Source organism: Bacillus rossius, chromosome 17, assembly GCF_032445375.1.
Source record: "Bacillus rossius redtenbacheri isolate Brsri chromosome 17, Brsri_v3, whole genome shotgun sequence".
Taxonomy (NCBI): domain Eukaryota; kingdom Metazoa; phylum Arthropoda; class Insecta; order Phasmatodea; family Bacillidae; genus Bacillus; species Bacillus rossius.
Genome location: NC_086344.1, coordinates 23,520,673 through 23,539,195, shown reverse-complemented (window position 1 = coordinate 23,539,195; position 18,523 = coordinate 23,520,673). Strand labels below are relative to the sequence as shown.

At 48.4% G+C, this 18,523-nt stretch overlaps 1 protein-coding gene across 1 annotated transcript in view; it reads left to right on the top strand.

Annotated features, from left to right (window-relative positions):
- LOC134540730 (uncharacterized) overlaps nt 1-18,523 on the top strand; it is a 114,269-nt gene that overhangs the window by 38,463 nt on the left and 57,283 nt on the right. The window contains exons 8-10 of the mRNA XM_063383626.1: nt 4,972-5,171; nt 14,211-14,402; nt 17,285-17,482. Coding sequence (XP_063239696.1) covers nt 4,972-5,171; nt 14,211-14,402; nt 17,285-17,482 — 590 coding nt within the window. The remainder of the gene's footprint in view (nt 1-4,971; nt 5,172-14,210; nt 14,403-17,284; nt 17,483-18,523) is intronic.

Below are 18,523 nucleotides of genomic sequence, written 5' to 3'. Positions count from 1 at the left end.
AAATTCATTAGTGGAATTTAAGAAATTCCAGGATTAATTCATGTGAATATTTGTTTTGTGATAGATACAGTTACTACCTGACGAATAAATACAACTATGGAACAGTTACTATTGAGATACATAAACTTATATGACATTTCATATAATAGAAAAAAAATATTTCCATTAATCTGTCATCTAGCGTGATGGCTAAAAAGATACATATATATATTCTCATATATTTAGTGAAACATGTAAGTTTAGTTACCACAGATCTGATGACAAAATGAGAGGGAGTTACCAAAATAGACGATAATTTAAAAAAAGCAAACTATGGGAAGACGTATGCTTAAATGAGCTGTGTACGCCATAGGGACATATCTCTACCAAAAAATGCGAGTGAGTGAGTCTTTCAGTACTCACAGAGATGTGTAAACTTCTAACCTCGGTAACAAGAGAATTCACCTGTTCTCATGTTGCAAACACGCTTATACTACGAAACTCGGGCACCAAATTTAACGCAGCGTGATAAATAATCGCAAATTGTGTTTTCAACTACATTTATTAACGCGAATCACACGTACTTTCTGCACCCGTCTCTAAAAATCGTTTCCGGAGCAGCTACGTCGACTATCGAATCATTAGATTTGCATAGCGAAACTTTCAACCATATTTTGAAGCGGCTCCGATAAAGGGAAGAACACTTGAAAAAAAATACCAAACCCTGGATTTGGACAAGGTATTTTTTTAAATAAAATACAAATCTTGTTAAAATCCATTAAACCGTTAATACTATAAAGTTTCCCTTTGGCTTTGTGAAATTTGATTCGCGCCATCCGTTACAGATGAAAGTGCAGCCCCGTGATTACGCATTTCCGTTCCGCGTGACTTCCGCTCCGCGTGACTTCCGCTCGGCGTGACTTCCGCTCGGCGTGACTTACGCCCCGCGTGACTTCCGCCCCGCGTGACTTCCGCCCCGCGTGACTTCCGCCCCGCGTGACTACCGCTCGGCGTGACTTCCGCTCGGCGTGACTTCCGCCCCGCGTGACTTCCGCACCGCGTGACTTCCGACCCGCGTGACTTCCGCCCCGCGTGACTACCGCTCGGCGTGACTTCCGCTCGGCGTGACTTCCGCCCCGCGTGACTACCGCTCGGCGTGACTTCCGCCCCGCGTGACTTCCGCCCCGCGTGACTTCCGCCCCGCGTGACTTCCGCCCCGCGTGACTACCGCTCGGCGTGACTTCCGCTCGGCGTGACTTCCGCCCCGCGTGACTTCCGCCCCGCGTGACTTCCGCCCTGCGTGACTTCCGCCCCGCGTGACTACCGCTCGGCGTGACTTCCGCTCGGCGTGACTTCCGCCCCGCGTGACTTCCGCCCCGCGTGACTACCGCTCGGCGTGACTTCCGCTCGGCGTGACTTCCGCCCCGCGTGACTACCGCTCGGCGTGACTTCCGCTCGGCGTGACTTCCGCCCCGCGTGACTACTGCTCGGCGTGACTTCCGCTCGGCGTGACTTCCACCCCGCGTGACTACCGCTCGGCGTGACTTCCGCTCGGCGTGACTTCCGCCCCGCGTGACTTCCGCCCCGCGTGACTTCCGCCCCGCGTGACTACCGCTCGGCGTGACTTCCGCTCGGCGTGAATCCGCCCCGCGTGACTTCCGCCCCTCGTGACTACCGCTCGGCGTGACTTCCGCTCGGCGTGACTTCCGCCCCGCGTGACTACCGCTCGGCGTGACTTCCGCTCGGCGTGACTTCCGCCCCGCGTGACTACTGCTCGGCGTGACTTCCGCCCCGCGTGACTACTGCTCGGCGTGACTTCCGCTCGGCGTGACTTCCACCCCGCGTGACTACCGCTCGGCGTGACTTCCGCTCGGCGTGACTTCCGCCCCGCGTGACTTCCGCCCCGCGTGACTTCCGCCCCGCGTGACTACCGCTCGGCGTGACTTCCGCTCGGCGTGAATCCGCCCCGCGTGACTTCCGCCCCGCGTGACTACCGCTCGGCGTGACTTCCGCTCGGCGTGACTTCCGCCCCGTGTGACTACCGCTCGGCGTGACTTCCGCTCGGCGTGACTTCCGCCCCGCGTGACTACCGCTCGGCGTGACTTCCGCTCGGCGTGACTTCCACCCCGCGTGACTACCGCTCGGCGTGACTTCCGCTCGGCGTGACTTCCGCCCCGCGTGACTTCCGCCCCGCGTGACTTCCGCCCCGCGTGACTACCGCTCGGCGTGACTTCCGCTCGGCGTGAATCCGCCCCGCGTGACTTCCGCCCCGCCTGACTACCGCTCGGCGTGACTTCCGCTCGGCGTGACTTCCGCCCCGCGTGACTACCGCTCGGCGTGACTTCCGCCCCGCGTGACTTCCGCCCCGCGTGACTTCCGCCCCGCGTGACTACCGCTCGGCGTGACTTCCGCTCGGCGTGACTTCCGCCCCGCGTGACTTCCGCCCCGCGTGACTTCCGCCCCGCGTGACTACCGCCCCGCGTGACTACAGCTCGGCGTGACTTCCGCCCCGCGTGACTTCCGCCCCGCGTGACTACCGCTCGGCGTGACTTCCGCCCCGCGTGACTTCCGCCCCGCGTGACTTCCGCTCCGCGTGACTTCCGCCCCGCGTGACTACCGCTCGGCGTGACTTCCGCTCGGCGTGACTTCCGCCCCGCGTGACTTCCGCCCCGCGTGACTTCCGCCCCGCGTGACTTCCGCCCCGCATGACTACTGCTCGGCGTGACTTCCGCTCGGCGTGACTTCCGCCCCGCGTGACTTCCGCCCCGCGTGACTTCCGCCCAGCGTGACTTCCGCCCCGCGTGACTACCGCTCGGCGTGACTTCCACTCGGCGTGACTTCCGCCCCGCGTGACTTCCGCCCTGCGTGACTTCCGCCCCGCGTGACTTCCGCCCCGCGTGACTACCGCTCGGCGTGACTTCCGCTCGGCGTGACTTCCGCCCCGCGTGACTTCCGCCCCGCGTGACTTCCGCCCCGCGTGACTTCCGCCCCGCGTGACTACCGCTCGGCGTGACTTCCGCTCGGCGTGACTTCCGTTCCGCGTGACTTCCGCCCCGCGTGACTTCCGCCCCGCGTGACTTCCTCCCCGCGTGACTTCCGCCCCGCGTGACTACCGCTCGGCGTGACTTCCGCCCCGCGTGACTTCCGCCCCGCGTGACTACCGCTCGGCGTGACTTCCGCCCCGCGTGACTTCCGCCCCGCGTGACTTCCGCCCCGCGTGACTTCCGTTCCGCGTGACTTCCGCTCGGCATGTCTTCCGCCCCGCGTGACTTCCGCCCCGCGTGACTACCGCTCGGCGTGACTTCCGCCCCGCGTGACTTCCGCCCAGCGTGACTTCCGCCCCGCGTGACTACCGCTCGGCGTGACTTCCACTCGGCGTGACTTCCGCCCCGCGTGACTTCCGCCCAGCGTGACTTCCGCCCCGCGTGACTACCGCTCGGCGTGACTTCCACTCGGCGTGACTTCCGCCCCGCGTGACTTCCGCCCCGCGTGACTTCCGCCCCGCGTGACTTCCGCCCCGCGTGACTACCGCTCGGCGTGACTTCCGCTCGGCGTGACTTCCGTTCCGCGTGACTTCCGCCCCGCGTGACTTCCGCCCCGCGTGACTTCCGCCCCGCGTGACTTCCGCCCCGCGTGACTACCGCTCGGCGTGACTTCCGCCCCGCGTGACTTCCGCCCCGCGTGACTACCGCTCGGCGTGACTTCCGCCCCGCGTGACTTCCGCCCCGCGTGACTTCCGCCCCGCGTGACTTCCGTTCCGCGTGACTTCCGCTCGGCATGTCTTCCGCCCCGCGTGACTTCCGCCCCGCGTGACTACCGCTCGGCGTGACTTCCGCTCGGCGTGACTTCCGCTCGGCGTGACTTCCGCCCCGCGTGACTTCCGCCCCACGTGACTTCCGCCCCGCGTGACTTCCGCCCCGCGTAACTACCGCTCGGCGTGACTTCCGCTCGGCGTGACTTCCGCCCCGCGTGACTTCCGCCCCGCGTGACTTCCGCCCCGCGTGACTTCCGCCCCGCGTGACTTCCGCCCCGCGTGACTACCGCTCGGCGTGACTTCCGCTCGGCGTGACTTCCGCCCCGCGTGACTTCCGCCCCGCGTGACTACCGCTCGGCGTGACTTCCGCTCGGCGTGACTTCCGCCCCGCGTGACTTCCGCCCCGCGTGACTTCCGCCCCGCGTGACTTCCGCCCCGCGTGACTACCGCTCGGCGTGACTTCCGCCCCGCGTGACTTCCGTTCCGCGTGACTTCCGCCCCGCGTGACTTCCGCTCGGCGTGAATGCCCCCCGCTTGACTTCCGCCCCGCGTGACTTCCGCCCCGCGTGACTTCCGCCCCGCGTGACTTCCGCTCGGCGTGACTTCCGTTCCGCGTGACTTCCGCCCCGCGTGACTTCCGCCCCGCGTGACTTCCGCCCCGCGTGACTTCCGCCCCGCGTGTCTTCCGCCCCGCGTGTCTTCCGCCCCGCGTGACTTCCGCTCGGCGTGACTTCCGCTCGGCGTGACTTCCGCCCCGCGTGACTTCCGCTCCGCGTGACTTCCGCCCCGCGTGACTTCCGCCCCGCGTGACTTCCGCCCCGCGTGACTACCGCTCGGCGTGACTTCCGCTCGGCGTGACTTCCGCTCGGCGTGACTTCCGCCCCGCTTGACTTCCGCCCCGCGTGAATTCCGCCCCGCGTGACTTCCGCCCCGCGTGACTACCGCTCGGCGTGACTTCCGCTCGGCGTGACTTCCGTTCCGCGTGACTTCCGCCCCGCGTGACTTCCGCCCCGCGTGACTTCCGCCCCGCGTGACTTCCGCCCCGCGTGACTACCGCTCGGCGTGACTTCCGCTCGGCGTGACTTCCGTTCCGCGTGACTTCCGCCCCGCGTGACTTCCGCCCCGCGTGACTACCGCGCGGCGTGACTTCCGTTCCATTCACGAAATTAACCCTGCCAAGCAGAGCTGCTAATGTAAGCCACGTGTCTGGAACCGCGTGTGACTCGGTCTGCCCGCAGGCTGTGGAGGCGGCCCTCCTGCAGCTGCCCGGGGTGAAGAGCTGCTGCTTGCTGGGGCGCGGCGAGCCCGGCTCGGACCAGCTGCTGGTCGCCTACGTGATCGCCCCGGGAGGGGAGCCGTCCGGCAAGCAGCTGAGGGCAGGCCTCAGGGAGACGCTGCCCTCCTACATGATCCCTTCCAAGTTCGTGTTCCTGGACAGGTGCGTCGATTTCGCCGGACTACCACAACCCCCCCCCCCCCCCATGGCCTCTTCGGAACAGTACCATAATGGAAAACTACCATAATGCACTTATCCTCCTTGCCTCTTCGAAACCGGTGGAAAAGTACCACAATGGAAAACTACCATAATGCACTTTTCCTCCTAGCCTCTTCGAAATTTGGGGGGGGGGGATAATCATAATGGCATTTTATCCCCTGGCATCTTCAAAATAAGGGGAAAAGTGCCATAATGGAAAAATATCATAATGATACTTTTTTCCGTCCCATGCTCGATCAAAACTGGGGGGGAAAGTACCACACTGAAAAACTACCACAATGGCACTTTTCCTCCTGGCATCTTCGGAACAGAGGAACAATTGCCATACTGGGTAACTATCATAATTGTGCTTTTTCCTGGCTTGTTCGGAATATGTAGGAAGTACCATACTGGGAAACTACCATAATTTCACTTTCTCACCCTGACCTCTTCGAAACGGGGGGGAAAGTGCCATCATGGAAAACTACCATAATGGAGCTTTTTCCCTGGCCTCTACGGAACAGGGGGGAGGGAATACCTTAATGGTAAACTACCATAAGGGAAGATACCTAACATAATTCTAACATAATTGTTTACACATCATGGTTATAAGATGCTGCTTCCTATAAAACATATTTGGAAATATTTGTTTCCTTCTCTCACACGATCTGTTGAGTTGATTTATGAATGCATCTACACAGTCACCGTCAGAAGTGGTGTATGTGGTCTTTTAAGTTAACCTAGGAAACGGAGTTGATAGCGCTACCTGACGATGTATTATATACACTAATCTGAGAGCGAAGCAGTTGTACTCGTTCCATGGAGTGTATACGAAATTATGTTAGAACCCCTCTTGGTCCTGTTCCTTTATGGTAGTTTTCCATTGCGGTAATATTCCCCTTGCTTCGTGGTGGCCAGGGGGGAAGAAGAGCCATTATGGTAGTTTTCCACGCCCGCGGACAGGAAAGTTAGCAGCCTCCCTTGCTGGAAGTCGGACCAGTTGTCTCGGTAGAGCGTTTCCCGATGTGTGCATCTTGGGAAGCCTCGTACTTCCACGGTAGATTCTCAGGGGATACGCCCGCCCATGGCAGTTGTGAACATGACAAAAAAATAAGAGGATCGATTATGTTGTGTGGGTTCGTCTAAACTAATTGCTATTTAATACAGCCGTACATTCTTCTGTATAATCTTGTATTTCAACTTGTTTACATTCAGTACAAGACAACCTCCTCCTTACACACTCGCCATAGACTAACTGATACAACATCTTTCCCTTTTTGTTAAGTTTCACAGTCTACTAATACTCTTGACTAGGTAACCCTTATACAGAAACACCAGTTACCTTTCACCTACTACTATACATTCCTATCACTGCTACATGCTAACGTACTAGTCAAGTTCACACTACTATGTACACCCCACAGCTGAGAGTCCCCAGTTCTTCCTTTCACAATATAACCTATGTTCGTCTAATACCTGCTACATTATTGCATTCACCATTGTACTGTTCTGGTTTCCCCCCAGTTTAGTAATAGTCTTTCATCCACCCGGGAGTGGTCTTTACTCTACTAGATTTTCTCGAATTCGGTACATTTACCCCGACATTCTGCTGGGATCGATTGTCCCAGCCCAACCATTCCGGTTCATCGTCAGACTCCAGTCCCCCCGATTCCTGGCTCACGGCTGGCTCTCCTGCCTGGACACTATCTGTTGCCACTTCTTTTCCCATTTGCCCATGCCTACTATTAGGTCCACTGACAACTTCACTGGTTCCTAGACTATCTCCTCCTGATACAGTTTCTTCGTAGTCGCTACTTTGGCACCCTGGTCTGTCTCGTGGCCACTTCAGAGGGGCGGGAACCAGATGACATCTGTTACGTCTGTACCTGCCTCCTTCTGCTTCCACGACGTATGCTCTGGGAACTCGTAGCTCTGCGGGTGTGCTCACCACCACTCCATATTTTTTTTTGTCTATTACCCATACCCTGTCCTTATTTTGTAAGGGGGCCAGGTCCCGTGTCCTGTGTCGCCGGTTGTACCACTGCCGTTGGTATTCCTTTTCTTTTTGTAAGTGGTTCTTCACTCCCTTGAAGACTGTATCATTGTGTAAGTTCAACGACGGTACTGATGTTCGGACCTTTCGCCCTAGCATAATTTCCAGGGGCGACATGCCCCCAGCCAAAGGTGTGCTGCGATGAGCTAGTAAGGCCTCGTAAATGTCCCCTCCTTTCGTCAGAAGTCTTTTTGCAGTCTTTACTGCTGCCTCCGCACACCCATTAGATTGGCTGTACAGGGGACTACTGGTGACGTGCTGAAAACCATATGACTGACCAAACTGCAAAAATGCACTTTTGAATTGAGGACCATTGTCAGTCCTCACTATCTCTGGGATGCCGAATCGAGAAAAGATGTTTTTGCACTCCTGCACAACAACTGCTTCAGTTAACTTGTTCAACTCGGTTAGCTCAAAGTACTTTGAATAATAGTCTGCAACCACCAGGTACCACTTCCCTTGACATTTCAGCAAATCGACCCCTACTTTTTGCCAAGGGTAGTCAGGAACCTTTTCTGCCACAAAAGGCTCTACTCCATTAGCCCGGTTTTCCACACAAACTGGGCATGTCTGGATGAGATTTTGTAACTGCGTGCTTAGCCCCAACCACCAGACTGATTCCTGAGCTCGGGCCCTACATCGTGTTATACCTAGATGACCTTTGTGTAGTTGCTGTAAAACATAAGTTTGCAGTTTCTCTGGAATAATTAATCTACTACCCTTCAACAGAAAACCTTTACCCACTGATATATCCCATCGATACTGATAGTATGGTTGGAGCTCAACCGGAACTTGATTTTTCCTTGGCCACTGGCCTTTTGTATACTGTCTTAACTTGATGCACACTGAGTCCTGTTGTTGGTTTTGTTTTATCTGGTCCATTATAGTCTGAGCCACTGACAGGTGATTAATAATCATATTGATCTGTGCCTGCGTGTCTGTCAACAACTCGTCCTCAACGTTCACCTCCTGCCACGGACTTCTGGACAGGCAGTCCGCTACTACTAACTGCTTCCCTGGTGTATACACAACCACATAGTTGTATTTCATGAGTCTTATTCTAAACCGTTGAAGTCGTGGAGAAAGCTCATCAATACTTTTGGACATCAAAATCTGTATGAGTGGTTTATGATCTGTCTCTAGGGTAACATTTTGCTGGCCTAGTATGTATTCTTGTAGTTTTTCACATGCCCACGTCAGCGCTAGTGCCTCTTTCTCAATTTGAGCATACCGACATTCAACTTTAGATAAAACTCTCGAGCCATAACAGACAGTATCTCGTGTTCCGTCTGTGTTTTGCTGGAACAGTGCAAATCCTAGCCCAAATGATGAGCTGTCAGCACTCACAATAAGCTCCTTCTCCGCGTCAAAGTGTGATAAGCAAGGTGATTGAGTAATAAGGTCTTTTGCTTTCATGAACGCTGCCTGTTGATCCCTACCCCAAACAAATGGCTGACCCTCCTTCAGCAGATCGGTCAGTGGTTGCAATACTTCGGAACGATTTGGGATGAACCTACCCACAAAGTTGACCATTCCCAAAAACCGCAACAGTGCTTGCTTACCCTCAGGTGCTGCAAATTTTTCAATGGCTTGTATTCTACTGGGCTCCACCCTAATACCTTCAGCTGATATTTCATGACCTAAAAAGGTAACTTTACTCACTCCAAACACACTTTTTTCTGTGTTTATAGTAATGCCCGTTGCACTGTACCTTTCCAATACCTGGCGCAATGTTCTGTCATGGTCTTCAACCGTGTCCCCGAACACCAGTACATCATCAACGTGATATACCACATTAGGGATACCTTCAAGTACTTGTGCTATTTTTGAACTGAAATACTCAGGTGCACAGTTCAACCCAAATGGGAGCCTTTTATACATAAACCGCCCAAATGGTGTGATGAATGTTGTTAAGGGTTGACTTTCCTTACTCAGGGGCACCTGGTAAAATCCAGAGTTAGCATCCAATTTGCTGAAGATCTTAGCCCCTTTCAGTTGTGCCAAGGTATAGTGGATCTTTGGAATAGGGAACACTGGTCGGTGGACGTACCTGTTTAGTTTAGTGAAGTCACCACAAATCCTTACTCCATCGCCTTTGGCGGTTACCACCATAGGAGCGCAGTACTCGGTCGGAACCTCCACTGGTGTGATAACGTCCAGTCGGACCATCCTCTCTAGTTCCTGTTTCACTTTCTTTAACAACGGCAGGGGCACCATTCTTGGACTTGTCAATGCGTACGGTTTAGCTTCTGGTTGAAGGTGAATTTTCATGTCACTTTCCCATTTACCTAGACCAGAGAATAGATTTGGAAACTCTGCTTCTACATTCACTCGGTGAACCACTTGAACCACGTCTAATGCTTGAATGGCATGTTTACCCAATAACGGATGGAGCAATTTTCCAATAAAATACACTTTAACTAATTGCCTACGCCCTCGATACTGCAATGTGAGATTCCTGTAACCGACTACATCCAGACTACGCCCATCTGGCCCGCATACCTTACTAATGTTGGTTCCTTGTTGTAAGTCTTTTGGGTCCATCATCTCGCTTGGCATGCAGGTGACATCGGCTCCCGTATCAATCAAAAATTCCACCGATCTTTCCAGCTCCACCACTTGTAGGTGTACTTTAAATGGGTTAGATTGTTGAGTGTCCCTTATAACTCCTATCACATAGTCTGGTTCTCCATCTGGATCCGAGAGTTCACAGATGTGATGAAGATTTTTCTTGGTCCTGCACATCCTAGCAAAATGCCCTTGGCGTTCACACGTGTAGCATGTAATGTTCTGGGCAGGACAGTTATTTCTGCTGTGCGTCCGTCCACACTTCCCACAACTTCCAGTGTTCTGCATAGATGATTGACCACTTCCCTGATGTTCCCCGGAATCGAAGCTTCGACGTAGATTTTTTGACTCAAAACGGGCACTGAACCTACGATTCTGACCTGTGTCTGATTTACTGGAAGGTCCCTTCTTCTGTATGTAATTTATCTGCTCTTGATTTCCACGCAACTGCTGTGACTGTGATGTTTGCAACTCTCCCTGGCGGCACATATTAATGGCATCTTGCAAGGTCAGGGTACACTGGAGCTGCATTTTTTCACTTAGCGAGACGTCTTGCATCCCGACCACTATTCTGTCGCGAATAAGCTCGTCTTTCAAGGGGCCGTAATCACAGTGATCGGCGAGGTTATGCAGGGCCGTAATGAACTGTTCCGCAGTTTCCCCTTTTTGTTGAATTCGCGAGTTGAACTTGAATCTTTCAAAAATTATATTTACTCGAGGCTTGAAGTGTCTATCAAAGGCCTGCACTAATTCTTTGTAAGTCCACCCACTCGTTGGTTTCTCGAACGTGACTATCACTTCATCCGCTTTCTCCCCTAACACATACATTAATAAGTCGATCTTCTCTTCATCCTTGCATTTGTTCTGACCACTGAGATTTAGATAACGATCGAATCGGACTTTCCACTTGAACCAGGCGTTAGGGTCAGTAAAATCCAGAGGCCCCGGTGGTTTAAGCTGTTTCCCAATTACTAGTGATGATTCGCAACTTTTTTTTTCCTCGCCGCCGTCTGCCATGTTGACGTTTATCATCTCGGGCGCAAGTTACACTTCAGGTTTTTTTTTCCATCACAATCTTCTACCGGCGAACACGCGAGATCCCACTTCTGACACCATGTTGTGTGGGTTCGTCTAAACTAATTGCTATTTAATACAGCCGTACATTCTTCTGTATAATCTTGTATTTCAACTTGTTTACATTCAGTACAAGACAACCTCCTCCTTACACACTCGCCATAGACTAACTGATACAACAGATTACAAATAAGCGTGCACGTGTAAATCAATTTTTTTCATAATAGTTATTTCGAATCAATTTATGATAATAAACAAGTCTAACCCCATAACCTAAATGATCTTAAGTCGTGTTGCCAACCTATGGGGAATTTCATCAGGTAACTTGTAACAAAAAAAAAAGTGAAATCTCTGTTAACTTCCATACACCTTGGTCCGACACTACCATTCCCACTGACATCCCACGCAGTAGCCTTCGAGTACCGGTCGTTTTAAACCCGACAGTTTTAGTGTCAGTCGTAATTGAAGAGGTGGATTCCAAAAGGGGTTAAGTCACATTTTAGCGATTTTGTGTTTATATGTGGAATAACTAACTTTTTACTATTCGCACCTATGGCTGTAACAGGTATTCCAAAAGCGCTTAAGTTATAGCTGTTATGCGGTAGTGAAATCTGGGTTTCTTTCCAAAACGTCCTAAGTCAGCAGTGTTTTCCAAACAAGCCTTGGTAAGTCATGCACCGATATGCGCATGCATAAACAGGTATTAGTTACTCTATGGTGAAAGTATTGTCATGGTTTTGTACTACATAGAGGTTATGTCTGTTTATTATTGTTATTGTGGTGGTTTGTCTTGTCAATAGTTAATGTATAAGTAAATGCCAAAATGAATGTAAGTGAACTACAAGATAGCACATGTTCTGTAACAGATATAAGTAGTACACGAAGTAGAAAACGAGCAAAAAATGAAGATAAGTGGGTTAAAAACCGTAAAATGTTTGCCAGAAACAGCAGTGAGGCCCATGGTGCTCCTTTGGTTGCATGCACGCATAAAGAAGGTGGTAATAGTTGTAAGGCTGCTTTGCTGTCTACAGCAGATATAAGTGCATTTTATGACAAAATCTATAAACACAAAACAGCTGCTGAACAGAATAGCTTTGTTTTCAAGTATATTGTCGCACAAGAGCCTAAACAGCGTAGGCCCAGAAACTAAAATAAGCCTAGAAGCCGTACAGTTACTAAATATTTCATACGAACAGACAAGCGGTCGTATTCTAAATGTATGTAACAAAACGTTTTTGTCTGTAACGAGATTTTCTCGTAAAAGAATAAACACCTTAAGCAAACACATGGAAGTATATGGGGAATGCCCACATGAAAGGCGTGGTGGGGCTAGGTTAAATCCCAAACACACTGCGATAAAAGACTCAATGATTGCATACATTAAAACGTTTAGATGCAATGAAAGACATTATGGCCGAGGAAAAAGTGTTCGTGGTTATCTTAATCCTGAACTTTCTATCAAAAAGTTGTGGCGAATGTGGAAAGATAACCAAAAAATAGAAAACAAACCAATTGCTTCATTATCTAAGTTTTTCAAGGTGTTTCAAAACAACTTCAATCTCAGCTTCGGAAGCCCAAAGACGGATGTGTGCTCATTTTGTTACAAGACTAAGAACCAAATCAAGACGTCACGTGACCTTGCTGAAAAGGCTCGATTAATGACTCAGTATAGGCTACATACTCTTAGAGCTAAAAAAATTTATGAAATCATGAAGAAACAAGAAAACAATATAATAAGTGTTTCATTTGACATGGAACAAAATCAACCACTGCCCAAATTAAGCATTGGTGAGGTCTTTAATGCCAGACAAATCTGGCTGTACAATTTGACGTTTGTTTTGATGGAAAACCAACAAAACACTTCCAACACATCTGTGTACACTTGGACTGAAGACCAAAGTGGTCGAGGTTCTAATGAAGTATGTTCGGCATTGAGTCATTTTTTGGAAAATCTTGAGAAAAAATTGGCAAATGTACCAAAAATCTTTTTGACTCTGAGATTATTTTCAGATGCCTGCAGTGGGCAAAATAAAAACACCAATGTTATGATGTTCTTACTCAACTACGTTGCCAAATCAAGAACCTTTGCAAAAGTGGAACATTACTTTCCAATCAGAGGTCATAGCTATATGCCCCCTGACCGAGTATTTGGAAGATTTGAAAAGGAGTTACGGAAAAAAGAAACAATATTAGAGCCTAGTGAATATCACAAGGTATTTGCGACGGGTGCTACAGTAAATGTGTTAGGCATAGATTGGGTGGTCTCAAACTTTATGGAAGCTTCAAAGAAGGCCATAGTAAAAAGACTTCCCTTTAAAATGTGTGATCAACGTGTTCTCATCTACTCAAGAATGCATGACACTACTATTGACATTCAAAACACATATTGTGGTCTGCCAACAACAGTCAAGGTGACTAAATCACGTACAGTATTGAAAGAAGCGTACACAAACGTTCCTGTTTCGCCAGCAGAAAACCATATTAGTGAAAAGAAGCGACAAGATGTGAAGAAACTTCTGCAGCTTGTTTCACTCAGTCAATGTGCAAGACAGTTTTACCAAACTGCTCTGACTAACAATGTAGAAGGAGATAACGACAACAATATTGTACTATATGATGAAGAAGAGCCATTCATTTAAACATTGTAACCTTAATGTTCACTCAAAAGACTTGACACATTTTAAAGATCATATTGTTGCTTTTGTTTTGTACTATGCATAAGTCTACATACATATTTTGTTCAGTATTATGTAAACATCACACTTAGGCCTGTCAATCTGGTAGGACTAATATTCTTCAATTACATGTTTTTCAAAAAGTCCTCAGTCACTGACAAGTTTTCCAAAAAGCTCTTAGTCACTGACAAGTTTTCCAAATAGCTCTAAGTCACTGATGTTCCGTTTTCTTAACCTAATTACAGGTAATATATTGAACTCATAATCACAATAACTGCCGGAGAACATGTTCTTAATGTAAAACATTAGCATTATGTGGATTTTGTGCTTGACATTATCAAAATACACATTCACACCAAAAAAATTGTTTCCTGGAAAAAGTACATTTTTGACTTAGCCCCTTTTGGAATCCACCTCTTCAATTTCAGACCCAACTTAAAGGCGTTTTCACGTCGAAATAGGGCTGATGTTTTTACACATTTTTCAAAAGATATCTGTTTCTTTCAGCCCGAAAATAATTCGGGTGCAGTTTCTCAAAAGATTTTTTCGATGTGCCGTAAGCACTTTTGAAAGCAGTGAGTGGTACATATTGTCACAAACTATTATTCTTGCACCTGTGCCGTTTCTTTCCAGTTTACCCATCCTGGAGTCATCGGGGAAGCTGGATACAAAACGTCTGAGAAGAATAGACCTGAAGAGCGATCTTACAGTTGGTGCAACTGATCTGCCTTCCACAACCGTGGAACACAAACTCGCTGGCATATGGAGTCGGGTTCTGAACATGGATTACATCGACGTGCAAGAGAGTTTCTTCGATCTTGGAGGGTAAGCACAAGCTTGTCATCTTGAATAACTTCATTCCTCTGTTCATTTTGAAATGAGTAGAGACTCGGAAAATTCGCGCATTCATTAAGTCGCACGCTAGAATGCAAACTTTCATAACCTCGCATTGTGTTCACGATTGGACAGTATTGTTTTTGGACACGCGCCTGCCTGCCCGGGCACACACACGGTGCGCATAGCTTCAGGAAAAACAACGTGATTTCAAGATATCCGTGTGGGGTCTGTTTACGAAAAACATTTAAGAATTGTCTGTGGACAGAAAAATACTTTTGATTTGGATCAAGTTTTTTAAACTGTGTTTTTAGAAGAGTTAAAATTGCTAAAAGGCATGTTTTCAGAGTACATTTTAGGCGTAAGAACAGCTGGTATAGAATCTTGAAAGCACTTAAGGAACTTGCATCAAACCAGTATCTTATTTCTCCGCCATATAATGTCACGGTCACCGCTAAAATCTCACAGTTATCCTGTGACGACGAGAAGACTGCGCGCCAGTTCAGAGACTTGCGCTTACAGGCTATACCGCGCTATAAATACCATTGAGAGTCGCGCTTATCATTCCGTCTCAGTAACACACATGCACTCCAATCAGATGGCGTCCCGCTTCGTCAGGGGTGTATGTATGTCAGTGAGGCGGGATGATAAGCGCTACGCTCGCTGGTGCTTCTAGCGCGGTGTCGCCTCTGGACTGGCGCGCAGTCTTCTCGTCGTCACAGGATAACTGTGAAATTTGAGCGGTGACAGTAACATTATATTGCGGAGAAATGATGATAAAGGCGTAATGAAAGTCCCTTAAGTGCTTTCAAGAATCTGTACTGGTTGTTTTACGCCTAAAAATTACTCTAAAACACTCGTTTTAGCCTTTTTAACTCTTCTTAAAAATCCAGTTTAAAAACTTAATCCGAAATCAAAAGTACTTTTCGGCCCTCGGCGAACTCTTAACTGCTTTATGTAAGCAGACCCCGCTCGGATATCTAGAGTAGTTATTAAATCGCGTTGTTTTTCCTGAAGCTCTGCACACCGTATGCGTGTCAGGGTAGGCGATGCCCAGCTAGGAGAGGTGCAAGCGGATCAGTTAGTGCCAATTCACGAGGATAAAAAAAGTTCTCGCTAAGAAATCAAACAGTGGGAAAGCAATCATGAGTTGAGCACTTATGACTTTGAATTCTATCCTGAGGCTAGACGGATACGCGAGAATTCCGGGTCTCTAGAAATTAGCCTTCACGTGACTCACACGTACTTTCAAAATTCTTAGCACTCATCATTCCTTAACCTCCGAAATAAATCCGTACGAAAGTATACAGTAAAAGCTAACATAGATCATGTTCGAATTTCAACCGCGCACACAAAAGCGCTCGCATGTTTTGATTGATAAAAAATTGTCCATCACATATTTACTACACTTAAATTTCGAGTCGTAAAGTTCACGCAAGAGATCATAAAGACGAAAATTTGCGACCCAGTTTACGGCATTTAGATAATATTCAAGTCAAATATGTTTATAAAATGTGAGACGAAACACAAAATGCAAGACAAGCATCTTGATAATTTTATAAGAAATGCCCTTGAATAATAGTATACAAAAATTTAAAAAAATAGCCAAAATCGTCTGTGAGATTACTCATTTGTTACAAATACTAAGATTTTTTTCATGTAGGTTGTACCTTATCAGATTTCAACATATTGTGAATTTTAAAGTTGTGAATGTGAGACCAAATCAAAAAATTTTTATGTGTAAACATTTCAGCTCTGGGTATACGGCATTTGATGGGAGTAATTACGGGTTAATGGAACGAATTTGACGAACGAAAATGTGGGACGAAGATGGAGATGACCATATGAGCAAGTGTTTCAGTGCTAGCCAGAGATGGGTATCATGTAACCTCGGAAACGATCATATTAATGTGTTATCACGTTGCAAATACACTTGTAATACAAAACTCTGACACGAAATATAAAGTAAAACTATTCAAAATTATTATGAGCGTTTGTTCAACTACATTTCTAGACGCGAATCAAATGTAGTTTCCTTACCCGCCGCTAGAATTCGCTGACGGAGCAGCTACGTCATTCATCTATCCAAACATTCCAACTGCAGACAGAAATTTTCATCTTTGTACTGAAACGGCTCCGATGAAAGCGAAAAAGACTTATAAAAAAATACTAAATCCCAGTTTTGGACCTGATTTTCGACGAGGTATTTTATTAAAATTCTGCCCATCTTGTTAAAATTCTTTATAAAGTTGATAATATGAAGTTAATTTTTGGCTTTGTGAACTTTGGTTCGCTCCATCCTTCACAGATTTCCGTTCCATTTTCACGAAATTACTCCTACCAAAAGCCGTATACATTTTTTTTGACGTGAATACGTCTTTAAAATTGCTTCCAAAGTGGGAGGCAATCCAAAAAACTAATGATAATAAAATCGGGGGATACAGTTTGGTGTTCCAGCTAAATATCTATCATCTCCATCAAAGTTTAATCACACCACTGGATAGCTATAGGATCAGAGAATTCGTTACGCTAAGTGAGGACTGTAGCGCATCGCGCGCGGTGGAGGGGGGAAGCGCCGCCATTTTTGAGGTCTTTTTGCTGCGTTTCGAGATTTCCATTTAGTATAACTTTTGACTCGGAGAAGCTACGACGTTCGTTTGGTTTCGATCGTCTGCATGTATAAAATATTTGTGTAAAATAGTTACAATGAATATATGTGTGTGTTAAAATAAAATAAAATAGCGCTATTTTATATTTTGTATGGAAAATATTACCTGTTACGTACATGTATCCACGCACAACACACGACACAGCCACACACCCCATCTTTTTGGTTCTGTTTTGTGCTGCACTCACGCTGTTTTTTTCCACAGGCACTCGCTACTCGCGGCCCGCCTGCTGGGCGAAGTGAACGAACAGCTCGGCTCGAGTCTGACCGTCGACGAGTTGTTCTCGCACCCGTCCGTGTCCGCCATGGCGAGTCTCCTGACGGACCCTCCCGGAGAGCGCTGTTCGGACGACGGACTCGACCTCAGGTTCGAGGTGGACAGTCTCGACCAGCTGGATCCCGTGTGAGCACACCTGACACCAACACCTTGCATTGCTTCAACGGGACCATGCTGGCACCTGCCGGCTCTTCACTGCAGTCACGCGGGGGAGAGAATCTCTTGATTTCCAAGACTGGGACCTGGTATTTGGAGTAGTTTCGAGCCCAACCGGTAGATAGTAGCTTTCGTAATACAGCATGTCCATAAAATAATGTCCCAGTTGTGAAATTTATGTTCATTAAAGGTCACAACTAAAGAGTAACTCAAACTGTTTTAGTCAAGTGCGTGCGCGAATACTGCTTTGTTGTCTTCTCGCTTGCAGCGCGAAAGAATAGCTCTTATCAGCAGTAAGTAGAGGATGGACCTGTGAACTTTGTTTGGCAATAGGATGAAGCCCCTCCCCATTGGAATCTCCTCATGCAAGAGTGGTTGAACTAAAGGTGGGTTGCAGAGTATCAACCTGCTACTTTGTAACTGATACACGCCTGCATCAGGTACTGCAAACTAGTACACTATTCAAGTATCAAGTACTTTAGTATCAGTTTAGAATTCGCCTGGAACAACACCACAGCCAATGTGCGCAGAAACCGATCGCCGATGACGGTCACTTGGGCGGAGCTTGTGAAAGGGGAGGGAGCGGCACGACGAATAAGGGATAAAGAAGGGAAAGAATGTAGGGGTGGAAGCGCAGGGGAAGGCGTTGAAGGAGAGGCGCAGAGCTAAATGCCTCCATTTCAATTCGTCTTTTATAGCTTTCTGTATGTTCGCTGCATTGTCAGAAACACAAAAGTAAAATTTTGTTTTCTAACCTCCATTATTTTGCTACACGACTCAGTTCCTGGGATAAGTGAGCACTGGTGTGGGACTCCGAAAATGAACAACAATCTAACACCAAAGAAATCAATCTGAAATTGCAGTCTATGAAATGACATGTCACTGCCATGAAACTTTCAGTATTAACAGAAGTCCAACAATCTGTTGTTAGTGTGACAGAACTAATTTCAGTGGTTGTTAATATTTCTTGAATGCTATTGTACACAGTTTCATAAGCAGCTGGTAACAATG